The sequence below is a fragment of the Callorhinchus milii genome, unplaced genomic scaffold, assembly GCF_018977255.1.
Source record: "Callorhinchus milii isolate IMCB2004 unplaced genomic scaffold, IMCB_Cmil_1.0 Scaffold10, whole genome shotgun sequence".
Classification (NCBI taxonomy): domain Eukaryota; kingdom Metazoa; phylum Chordata; class Chondrichthyes; order Chimaeriformes; family Callorhinchidae; genus Callorhinchus; species Callorhinchus milii.
This window is the reverse complement of record NW_024704751.1, coordinates 9,178,045-9,190,745: the sequence shown is the minus strand read 5'-3', so window position 1 is coordinate 9,190,745 and position 12,701 is coordinate 9,178,045. Positions and strand designations below refer to the sequence as shown.

At 51.8% G+C, this 12,701-nt stretch overlaps 1 protein-coding gene across 4 annotated transcripts in view; it reads left to right on the top strand.

Annotated features, from left to right (window-relative positions):
• abr (ABR activator of RhoGEF and GTPase) overlaps positions 1-12,701 on the top strand; it is a 50,440-nt gene that overhangs the window by 13,306 nt on the left and 24,433 nt on the right. For 2 of the 4 annotated variants that reach the window (XM_042338369.1, XM_042338371.1), the window contains exon 2: positions 3,922-4,103. In XM_042338369.1, coding sequence (XP_042194303.1) covers positions 3,999-4,103 — 105 coding nt within the window. In that variant the 5' untranslated portion in view covers positions 3,922-3,998. Of the gene's footprint in view, positions 1-1,394; positions 1,584-3,921; positions 4,104-11,775; positions 12,657-12,701 lie in introns of those variants that run through there. The other 2 variants (XM_042338370.1, XM_042338372.1) reach the window with 2 other exon arrangements.

Here is a 12,701-nt window from a genome sequence, read left to right as displayed (position 1 = left end):
TTTGTGTCATTCACTCACTCAGACGTAATGGTAGGTCGGACTCAACCGTGCATTTATTTGTGTGTGTGTGTGTGAGGAGGGGTGAGGGGGGCCTTCATATCAAACTCACACCAATACGTTTTAACGTTTAATGTGTTAAATCCTTACATAAACTGTAGAGTATGTCAACTGAAATGTAGCGCTGTATTGTATAGCTGGTTGAGTTTGGTTCAGTGGGTAGCTGTTAAACCTCCGAGCCCTTTCCCGGGACACGAGACACACAGTGTCGGCTCCTGTTTTGCTTAAACGCGTATCTGATAACAGGTGGAAAACCGTTCGCGACGTTTCCAGGTGTGGAAATTTCCATTTCCCGGAGACGTTCACTCCGATCCCTTGCAGCAGTGGCCCCCGGTCAACCCGCTTCGGTCGGCCAACAAAATAAGTGTTCTCGATGGAATATTTCTTCGTCTGTGACGTCTTGGAAGACGCGATAAGGCGCTGCCTCAAACGCAAGGATTATTAGTATTATTATTTTATTATCGTTATTATAATTCAAGAAAAACCTGGAAACGGGTTACCACTGATTGAACCGAGACTCGTGCGAGTTATTCATTTTTATTTTTAAAAAAAATTCAAAGGGGTTATTCCCCCGGGAAAAGCGATCCGCCGATCGACTAACATCCTGCTTCCGACTTTCCTGACTGCTACGTGGGGTAAACAGAGGCAGATCCTTCAGCCACGAGCAGCCGGGAGGGAGAGGGTTAAAAAGCTCTGGTGTATCAGCGGCTTTAATGAAGTAGCCCAGACACCGCCCTCCCTCCCCTCGCTCTCCAGCCCGCCAGTGTGCAGTCGCATTGCTGACGCTGAGCCTCAGGCCGCTGTGTGCCTCCTCACGCTCGCCGAGCTCGCTCTGCTCCTGCGCCTCAGCACAAAGGCACCCAGCGAGCTCTGCCCTCCCGCCTCCCCCCCCCCCCTCCATCCCTCCCTCCCCCTTCGCCCGCATACACAATGTCTGCTGCCCCCGTCCGTGCCCTGGGTGTGAGCTGGCAGCAGCAGCCAGTCCCGCGGCCTGTGGGGTGAACAGGAGGAGGAGGAGGAGGATGCTACACGGCCATCTATCCAGGGCCTGGGATCACTAGTTGTTTTTTTTTGTCTCTCTCCCTCCCTCCCTCCCTCCTTCCCTCTCTCTGTATTTCTCTCTCTCATCACCTCTCTCTCTCTCTCTCTCTGTTTTTTCTCTGTATCTTCCTCTCTCGGTGTGTCTCTGTAGCTCTTTCTCTCTCTCTCTCTCTCTCAGCATCCCTCGGTCTCTCTCTCTATATCTCTTTCTATCTGTGCGTGTCTCTCTCTGTATCTCTCTCTCTTTCTCTCTTTCTCTCTCTCTCTCTCTCTCTCACTCTATTAGCCTTTCTCCCTCTCCCATAGCTCAGCCCTCTGTCCTCTGTGTTTGTGTATGTCACTCGGTCTATCTGTATCTTTCCCTGCCCACTCATTCAGTGCCCCCTCCTCCTGCGTGTGTGTGTGTGTGTGTGTGTCTCTCTCTCTCTCTCTCTCGCCCCTGCCCCCAATGCCAGGTGGATTTATGGAGATATTCAGGAGCCTGGGTGAGTAGAGCTGTATCTGGGTGTTGGACACGCACAGGCTGCTGGTTGCCCCGGGCGACCACCTCTGTACCATCCATCTCGTATTATTAATAATTCAATTTTAACCAAATCAAAGCGGCTGGGTTTTTTTTCTCTCTCCAGATAATGAAACATTAGTTCTGGAGCCTCGCAGCTCGGTCCACAGGCTTTGCTGTGGGTGTGGGGAGGGGGAGGGGGTGGTTTTGTGTTTGAGAAAATGTGTGTGAATCTATGCGTATGGGGTGGGCGGGTGTTGGGTCTGTGTGTGTGTGTATATATATATATATGGTGGAGGATGTGTGCAATAGAGGGAAGGCAATGTGTGTGTGTGTGTGTGTATGTTTGTGGCGGGGGGTGTATGTATGGGGTGTGTGTGTGTGAGTGGGGGGATGTGTTTGCATATGGGAGGGGGTCAGCGCCTTGGGATGTCCTCCTGACGTCAAAGGCGCTAAACAAATGTAATTTGTTGTTGTACGATGTGTGTGCGTGTGGTGGGGGAGGAATAATAATCATAATAATCATAATTATTACATTATCGTGTGTGTGTGTGTTGGAGGGGATTTATGTGTTTGTGGAGGAGGGAACGGTCAGACGGTGGAGCCTAATTTGGGAGTGCTGGTCGGTCGAGCAGTTTGAGGGTGTCCCGGTCAGTCTGAGGGCCCCGGTTGGTGGTGGTGGGGGGGTGGGGGGGGGGGGTGGGGGTGGGCAGGCTGCTGCTACTGCTGTTTGGGGGCCAATCAGTCAAGGAATCTCGGTCGGTCAGGGTGGGGTGGGGTGGGATGGGAGGACGATGTCAGGGTGAGGGGGGAGAAGGTCGATTGGGTAGGGGGGAGTCGGGAAGGGGTGTTGTTGGGGTGACAGTGTTGAGGCTGACACTGAGCCAGTGGGATTTTGGGGGTTGAATTGATGTGAAGGGTCTGTGTGAGTTGCCTGCGTGTCTGATGCTAGCCCAGCTTTATGCAAACGCCCTGGGCAGTGGCTGAATCAATCCTATCAATATAACAAGACCAGCATTTGATATGTTGCTGCTCGCAATGAAATGGGAGTTGGTTTGAAGTGGAGCGATTGTCACAGAGGAAACCGTGGCAGCCGTTAGTACCTGGAGGGCAAGAGGGAAGTGAATGAATTTGGAGATGGGAGGAAGAGTGGTCGGGACTCAGCTCTAGAATAGTCCATGAATATTGAGTCCAGAGCAGGCAGACTGCACCTCGATTCAACATCGTAAACTAAAAGATTAAGCGCTCTGGGCCTCTATCCTGCGTGAATGGCACTGTATAAATGCAAGTTGTCGTGGTTGATTATGGTGCAGGAAATTGGAATGTACTATTCGATGCTCTATTGAGATTATTAATAATACATCAACTTGTATTTACACGGCGCCTTTCAGGCGGGGGTAGTTCCCAGAGCTCCGGCCTCCTGCTTGCCCCTCGTGGTCTTCCTTCGTTCCACCATCGGTGGCCGCGCTTTCAGCCGCTACGCCCCGAAACTCTGGAACACTCTTCTATCCCTCAGCCTTGCCCCTTCCATCCCATCCACAGGTTGTGCCTGAAGACTTTCCTCTTCGTCCGTGCCTACGGTCACCTTTCCCCTGCCTCAGCATTGTGCTCCGCCACTGTCAAGCGCTCTGGAACGCTACCCTGCCAGAGGGACACTGTGTAAAAGCAAGTTGTTGTTGTGGTGGTTGTTTTATCACGGTTCTTGGTGTCAGAGCTACGCAGTGTTGCTCAGTATCGTCAGATGGAACTGTGCAGGATCTTAAGTGTGGCCCCTCTTATATGTATAAGCTAACCGGGTCCTGAGAGAACATTCACCCAACTGTAGCTCCGTGGTTGGAGCACGCGCCTCGCAAGCGAGAGGAACTGGGTTTGGCAGACAGGGCGAAATGTTGGGCAAGTTTCCTTACTCCACACACACGCCTCGATTTACCCAGCAGTAAGCAGGAACCCGGTTGTTAGCCAATTGGTGGATCCCTTTTCCGAGGGTAATAATCCCTTCAAAAAAAAATGCAAAAATAATAATTTGGCCACTCAAACCACGACAGTTTGTGGGGACGCTGCTGTACGCAATTGGCTGCCCGCTTCGCCCACAAAATATACAGTCACTGCACTTTACAGTATGTTCTGCGAAGCGCTTTGAGACGTCTTGAAGGTAATAATAATAATCCAGCATTTGATACACGTCTCCAAGACGTCTGAAAGCGCTTCACAGAATAAACTGTAAAGTGTAGTGACCGTTATGTTTTGCAGTCGATGAGGCGCTATATCTAATGCGATGATTATTATTATTGTAACTGACCCTCCTCTCTCCTCTGCCGTTGCAGATTTCAATTACAGCACAGATGGGTACGAAGGGGATGCGACGGACGAGCAGAAATCCAGCCAGGACGGCTCGGAGACCATGCCCTACATCGACGAGTCCCCCACTATGTCCCCGCAGCTGAGCGCCAGGAACCATGAGAGCGGGGAGCCCCTGTCCCCCAACCCGGACATGCTGGCCTGCATGGTACGTGCCTCAGTCATCACCTCTCTCTCTCTCTCTCTCTCTCTGCTCTCACTGTCTGAGGATCATCACGTCCGGGACGTTACGTTACTCTCGGGATGTCTCACAAAGCGCTTCACAGGAAACACTGGAAAGAGAGGAAAGGCTTCCTTCCCTGCTTCCCCACCTCTCCCCTCCCCTCTTCCCCATCCCCTTCCCTACTTACTCCCTCTTCCCCCCCCCCCCCCCCCCCCCCATTTCTGAACCTCAGCTGCCCACCTCCTCCCTGTCTGTACTGCACTAGGCTGTGGCTTTGCTGCCTCGTTCAGCTCAGTAGTGGAACTGCACTGTGTCCTGGGTTTCACTGCTCTGTTTGTTGGTTGCTCTTTGTTTCTGGATTGGGTGTAAACTGCTGTCGCAACAGCAACAGCAGCAGCAGCAGCAGCAGCAGCAACAACAGCCCAGACTACATTTTACCGTAAATCCCGTGCGGTGCTTTAAGATGTCTTTGAGACGACATAATAAGGCGCTACGTCCAAGCCGAGCGCCAAGCTGCTGAAGCGAGACTCGAAGCCACAAAATGTCTAGCAGTTAAACCAAGCTGTGACTCTGGTCTGTACTGAGTCGCGGGGATGGCCTCTTTAGGGATGGTTAACATTGGGACATTTTTTAAACAGGTTAATAATTGTGGATGTGGATAGATCATCTGTCTCCCTGTAGAGATCTCGCTGGCCGCAGCGTGTCCTAACCGTGGGGTAATGTTGCCCCCACCTGTATGTGTGGAGAGTTGCAGCTACAGGCGGAGAGGAAATGACAACCACAACAACAAGTTATATTTTGTTTAGCGTCTTTCATGTCGAGAGGCCGACAGAGACATATGCTTGTATATACGGGACAGACTTTTGCTGATGAAGGTTTGAGGTTTGTTCCCTTCCCTGTTCTGCTTTGAGCAACTGCTGTCCATTTGCACCTACTGAGCATTGTGTCAGCGCCACAGCTATAGTTAACCGCAATGGCTGAGGCATTGTCTCATTCAGCACAAGACAGTGAGTCAGACACCTTCTGCACTGGGTTCCTCTCCCCTCACACACCCCGTGACTGTCCCATCTTCCGTCGGAGCAACTATAGGCTGTGTTTCCGTCGTCTTATTAAAAAACAAACACTTTCCACATTGCCTTGCCCCCCTTCCCCATCTTCATCACCCCCTTTGCCCACGGTCACCTCCCCCGGCTCGGGGTTGTGCACCCCCACTGTCGAGTGCTCTGAGACACACACCTGTGTGAGGGGCACTGTGTAAATGCAAGTCGATATTGTTCTCTCCTACTTATAGTTGCAGCACCCTCCAGTACATTGCTCGAAACTTAGTTGATGAAGCCGGGCTAGGTTGGAAATGCTGTCACCTCTAAGTCAGATGGTTGTGGGTTCAAGCCCCAGTCACAATCTACTGCTGGGGGAGTGCTCTATGGCCAGAGGTATCATCTTTTGGATGATGTTAAACTGCGCTCTTCCCTGGCTTTTTTTTCTGTGGGCTGTTTCTTTGTGTGTCGGCTGCCAAATTCGCCCACAAACACAACAGAGACTTACATGTGTATTCCGTTTGTCGCGGAGGGCGGACGTCACAAAGCTCTTGACACCACTGTCTGGGCACCCGACGTGGGGTGGGAGGTGAGGGGGCGAGAAGGGAGAGATGACTGAAAGCGCAGTCAAAGAGAAAGGTCTTGAGACAGATCTCGAACGAGGTGGAGGAGAGGGTGAGTCAGAGGGAGTCTGGGTGGTGGGGGAGTTCCAGAGTGCAAGTTCTTTACAAAAAATGAAAACATTTTGATCAAAAAAAGCAAGGATTATTATTATTTTTATTATTATTATTATCCAGTTGTTCAAAGCTCACCCAGCTAAGCATTGTGGACCAGACCTATACGCAGTATTGCGGTCGGGAGCATTTGAGCAATGGGGATTTGAACCTCAGTGATTTGACAATGTAGCCCAGCATCTTGTTTGCCTTGTTTGTTACTGCCTTACGCTGAGTAATAATGAGTCATGAACCAACTAAGTCTCTTTGAACAGCCCCCACTCCCCATTGTGTGTGTTGGGGTAAATGCTGGAGTCTGACCGGTTAAGACCCCCATAGCTTGCTGTTAGGAGCACTGTCTGGCAAGCTTTCCTGCTGCTTGTCCAGCTGGGGCCTCCCTACTACCTACCTGTTAGAGATTTGGTTTGCAGGGTTAACAGGAGTTTGGTTGCCCCCCACCCATTGAGAGGAGTTCTAAATGCAAGTGGTTGCTGTTGTCACCCTCATCTTGCCCAGATCGCACCGTGACTAAAACAGCCCCAGTCTGCAGTGTAGCTCACACCTCTTGCAAGTTACAGACATACTTACGGGCTGCGTACAGAGCAATGCACACTTGCAAACCAGTGCATGAGGGCAGGATGTGTTGAGGTGACTCATAGTTTAGCACAGAGCAGGAATTCTTCCCAGAGCATCTCATTTAATTTGTTGTGTTTCAACTGGCTGATAAACAACAACAACAACAGAATTACATTTGTTTAGCGCCTTTCACGTCGGGAGGACGTCCCAAGGTGCTGGACAGACAGTTACGGACTCTTACAGATAAAGAGTTAATGTGTGGTGGTAGCCGGTCTGAGTGTCAGGGATCGGTCCACAGTCAGTGGTGGTCTGAAAGAGGGTAAATTCAGAACAAATCTGCAGAAACACTGCTTCAGTGAGAGAGCAAAAAACTTATGGAACAGGCTGCCTAGGGAGACAGACTGTGGATGCAGAAAATCTCATTTATTTCAAGAATAAATGAGATAGATTGCTGCTAGAAAGAACTGTCTGGGGAAAGAGTGTATAGTTTGGGACACGACATGTCAAATGACTGCCAGGATGGGTGAAAGGCGAACTAGATGGACCCTGGTCTTCTTTCGCCAGCAAATTGTTATATAAGGTTGTTTATTCCTTCTCGAGCAGGATGTCACACCTGCTGATGATACATAGCGCTGGGGGGAGCGAGAGACACGCGCAGCCTCTAATACACAGCTGATAAGATCACAGCCCATAATAATAATAATAATCCTCGCATTTGATATAGCGCTTTTCACGTCTTCTCGACGTCTCAAAGCGCTTCACAGAATAAACTGTAAAGTGAATGGACTGTATATTTGTGGGCGAAATGCGGCAGCCAATTGCGCACATCAGTGTCCCACAAACAGCCGTGGATTCAAATGACCAATTTATTATTGTTTTTTTTGAGGGATTATTATCAGGCGTGTGGAGTAAGTAAACTTGCCCAAGGTTTCGCCCTTTGCCGGGAGTCGAACCCAGGTCTCTCGCTTGCAAGGCGAGTGCTCTAACCACTGAGCTACAGGACTCCACATTCCATGAATGAAAAGTGGCTCAGCGCTACAGGTTACTGTGCACGTCTGTGTCCATCAGTCCTTCTCTCCGCAATCCTCTCAGTGAGAAAGAGAGGGTGTGTGTGCATGTTCATATCTCTTGACTCTTTTGTGAATAATAATCATAATCGTTGCACATGATATAGCGCCTTGTCACGTCATTGAGATGTCTCAAAGGGCAAACAGTCGTGGATTGAGTGTGTTGTGTGTGTGTTTGCCTCGTGTTGGGCAGAGTGCAGCTGGAACCTGTCCAGGTTGTGACCTGTGGCTGTTTGTAAAGCAGAAGCTATGAGGAAGTGTGTGGCAAAATTTCCTTAGGATTTGAATAATTCCATGATCAGTCGATAAGCTGTTTCCTCGTCCCTCCCGTTCCTTCCGTACTGGGGTGGGGGATGTGGTATCTGCTTAAGTGGGGCACAGATGAATGTTGGTCCATTCTGGAGGGGGAGGGGAGTGTTGGTCTGTGCTGAGGGAAGAGGGTCGCTGGTCTGTATTGGGTGGGGTGGGGGCTGGTCTGCGTTGGGGGAGGTGAGGTGGGGGCTGGTCTGTGTTGGGGGGGTGGAGGGGGGGCTGGTCTGTGTTGGGGGGGTGGAGGGGGGCTGGTCTGTGTTGGGGGGTGGAGGGGGGCTGGTCTGAGTTGGGCGGGCACTGGTCTGTGTTGGGGGGGCGCTGGTCTGTGTTGGGGGAGTGTTGGATGGGGGGGTGTTTTGGTGAAGATAACCAGAGGCACGGTCGAAAAGGAAGGTCTTGACTCAGGCTTGAAGCAGGCGAGGGGAGAGGGCAAGGCGGAGGGGCTCCGGGATGGAGTTTCAGCGGGTGGGGGCAGAATGGCTGAAGACCTGATCAGTGATAGTGGAGCAGGCAGAGCGAGGGACGTGGAACAGAGGGAGCGGACCGGTTGGGGAGGTTTTGATAGGTCACAGAGATGGGGAGGAGCAAGACTGGATGACTTTAAAGGGAAGGACGAGAATCTAATAAACACATTTAATGCAACGTCTTTTAACATCGAAACATCTCAAAGCACGTCACAGTAATTGCTGTAAAGTGCAGTGGCTGTGTAATTCTAGCCAATTTGTGCACAGCCGCATTCCCCATCGTACCCGGGGGGTTGTTGGCCATGAAACCAAGGGAAGCTTCCTCCCTTCTCTTTTCGAACTGTGCCATGCGATCTTTAACGTCCACCTGATTAGACTTACGATTTTTAACATCTCCTCCGAAGGGCGGCACCTCTGACAATGCGGCGCTCCCCCGACGCTGCACTGGCACGTCAGCCTAGTCTAATGCTCCGGGGCTCTACCCCGCGCGAAGGGTGCTATAAGCAAGTTGTTGTTGTCTACGACCTCAAAGTTTCTGACGCGGAACTTGAACCCACTACCCTCTCAGTCGGAGGAACAAGTTGCTGGTGACTGAGCCAAGCTGACGCCTGTTCTATTCCATTGTGTTCACCCACCCAAAATTCGCACATAGCACAATGTGGGGTGGAGGTGGAGTAAAGCTTCCGTCCGTTTCAACCAGAAATGTAGACCTTAGTCCCAGTCTCAGAAGAGCGAGTGCTGTTGCTGCACTGTGTGTGTGTGTGTGTGTGTCCGCCAGAGACATTTCCATTCTGTACTCAGCGAGTGATTTTTAACATTTGTCTCAAATGTTTTCTTACACTATGTGTTACTAAGAAGCGGGCTAAGCTTGCTTCAAGATATTGATCGTGATCCGAGCATTTGATAATGTCTCTGGGCTCTGAAACGTCTGAAGGTGCATCGCAAAGAATTGGTGTCGAGTGTCGTGACTGTAGGTAGGGCCAATGCGGGCAACCAATTAGCACACACTCATCCCCATATATGTGGCCTGTGTCTCGTCAGCTCAGAACCGGCTTTGAAATGAAGTGCAAGAAAATAGCCAATTCCTGGTTACCCTCGGAGCCACTTCCTGTGTGCAAGACTGCTCAGCGCGGGAATCAACGCAAGTGTCATTTCCTGCCAAAGTGGTGCTAAAATATATTCCTATTTTAATACAAAATGGTACAGCGGTGACCTGAATCAGACATTTTAGTGGTCTGATTTCTCTCACTCTCTTTCACTCTCACTCACTCACTCTCTTTTTCTTTCTCTCTCTCTAACTCACTCCCTCTCTCTGTCTCTTTCGCTCAGTCTCTCTCTCTCTCTCTCTCTATTAGGGGTCATCCTGGCCCAGTTGGTAGTAGTCTCACCTCTTGAGTCGAAAGGTTGTGGGTTCAAGCTCCACGTTGGGACATTAAACTCACAGTCTCTTGGCTGACACTCCAGTGCAGTGATGGGGGGCATGCTATATTATCGAATGTTTTCCTTTGGATGAGCTGTTAAGCTGCGGTCTCGTCTGCTTGTTCAGGTGGACGTTAAAGATTTTATAGCACTGTTTGAAAAGAGAAGGAAGTTTCTCTCTCCCGGTGTCCTGGCCAACAATTCCCCAGATAAAATTAGTCACTCGCTCCAGGGCAGTTTGTGGGACACTGGTGGGTCTCCCGCTCCCACCTGCGGGTACCCTAAGGATCCATCCTTGGCCCCCTCCTCTTTCTAATCTACATGCTCCCTCTTGGGAATGTCATCCGCAGACATGGGGTACATTTCCACATGTATGCAGATGACCCCCAACTCTATTTTTCCACCTCTCTTTGCGCCCCCCCCAGTCCCCCGATGTTCTGCCTGTCAGATCTCAGGGGCTGGATGAGCGCAAACTTCCTTCAGCTGAACGTTGACAAGACGGAAGCCATACTCTTTGGCTCCCGTCACCGTCTAAAATCTCATGGCTCTCACCTCCTCCGCCTGCCCGACCTCTCACTAAAACTCTCCGAACCCATACGCATCCTAGACGTCAGGTTCGACCCCCAATTATCCTTCCTCCCCCACATCCGGTCCCTCACCAGCACCGCTTTCTTCCACCTCCGACGCATCGCCCGTCTCCGCAAATACCTCTGGCTCCTCCCCCTCCCCTGGCTCCTCCCCTCCCCTGGCTCCTCCCCTCCCCTGGCTCCTCCCCTCCCCTGGCTCCTCCCCTCCCCTGGCTCCTCCCCCTCTCCTGGCTCCTCCCCCCGGCTCGGCCCCGGGATCCGTTAACGTAAAGCCCTCTGAGACGCCGCCCGGCGTGGGGGGGCGCTATATAAATCCAAGTTGTTGTTGCGTTCGACTATAAAATGCACAGTCACTCCACTTTCCAGTATATCCTGTGACGGTGATGTCAGGGTTATTAATTCTCTCCTTGTTTCAGTTTGATTGTGACACCAGCACTTCCTGTTTATTTTCCATTCACTTCCTGAATGGTTGGCGTGGGCAGAAGCTGCTCTCAGTGACGCCGCACTATCCAGTTGGATTCAGTGTCTGCTGCTCAGGCCTCCCAACAGTCACTACATCTGCTGCTGCTGCTCCGCTGGTGTCTGACAGGAGGGGAAACCCATCGACTGTACAACCAAACCAGACTGACACTTCACACATATGTTGCCAGTGGGGAAGGAAAATCCATGTCACAGTGACTGGTCTGCGCTTCCCAAGTCCTGCCGATGAGCCAGGCTGGGCTGTGAGTGCCCCAGAATACTGCGGACCTGCCTGGCTCATAAACCGGACTGCTACAAGCTTGGCAGGTGGCGCCATCACTGTGAGAATGTGTGTCCGAGCTGTGGGCAAGAAGATGGTGGGCGACCATTGCCACCACAGCACAGCTCGGTCACGCATTCTCACACAGCGATGGTTCCACCAGTAAAGGTGCAGAGCGAGTCTCGCTAACACGATGATCTGCATCAAAAGGTACCTTCCCCTGAATGGGACGTTAAACCGAGGTCCCTATCTGGGTCTGTTCAGGTGGATGTTAAAGATCCCTTTGGCACTATTCCAAAAGAGAAGGGAGGTTTTCTCTCTCTCTCTCTCTGTCTCTCATGGTGTCCTGGCCAACAATCAATAGTGAATTTGGTCTCTCACTTCATGGCTATTTTTTGGCACATTACAGTGCGCACAGTGACTACTGCGTTGGGCCACAATATACACCTATGTATGACTGCCATCCCCCTGCCCCACCTTTCTGTGGGAGAGTTCCTCGCAGGCTCACTTACTCACTCACTCACTCACTCCAGGTTGCTCCTTCACACAGTGCTCGTTTCTCTAAAGGTTAAAGCACACCTGCCTCTTGTTCTCTTCGTCTCTCTCCGGGGTGTGTCAGGGGAGGGAGGGAGGGAGGGCAGTGGCAAACCATTCCAGGTTAGCTATTTGCAGACCGTTGAAGGGCTTCAGCAGCTCGGTTTGGCTGCAGGCGTGTCACAGGAAGCTGTGTGTGTGTGTGTATAAATATAGCTGGTGCTGAGGCGGGAGCTGCGAGGTGACAGGGGGTGTAGACTGACTCCGAGCAGGAAGAACAGAAGCTTTGAGTCTTACAGTAAACGGTTGCTGCAGCATAACAAGTGATCGCTGCCTTGCTTTCCACTGTTTGCCCTGTTTGTTGACTCTGGCCGGATCCCCATGCCCTGCGCTGCCAGAGGAGAGAGGGAGAGAGACTCAACCTCAACGTTGGTGAGGGCTGACAGTGTAGAACTCTCACGCACCGGTTCCAGCAGCTCGGGGGCACATTCCACTGGGAGCAGTGAGGTACAGGCGGAGACTGTGAGTGAGCCTTCCCTGTAGTTCAGGAAGCGTTTGTGTGGGATTTGGGCTGGTGCTTGAGCGAGCACTGTGTGAAGGAGCAACCTGGAGTGAGTGAGTGCGTGCGTGCGTGCGTGAGCCTGCGAGGAACTCTACCACAACACAGCAGAGAGCAGAGGAAACAGTGTCGTCGGCTGTTTACCGGAGCTCTGGCTTGCAGCGGTAACAAGACCGCAGCCGAGAGGTCCACAGACGGGGCGAGAGAGAGAGAGAGGGAGGGGAGCTGAAAGCGACTGGTTTGCGGGGAGCGGCTGTGCAGGCAGACGTGGGGCCGGGAGGGAGCAGCATGTGTTGAGGATGTTTGTGGGAGTCGTGAACAGTGGCTCCTTTCATTGCCTGGTGGATGTTGCCCAGAGCTGAAGCAGACAGCAAAGGGCCTGGGGCCTGCGGACTGATGGAGGAAGAGGCCATCCTGGAACTGTTGAACAAGGTTCTGGAGGATCAGGAGGACCTGGACTGGACAGAATGGGAACTGCTGGACGACAGCTTGACTCTCGGGTCAGGCCCGGCCAGTCTAGAGCTCCTCAAGGTGAGAACAACCTCTGGCCTCAGTGGGTGGAGGTGGAGTCCTGTA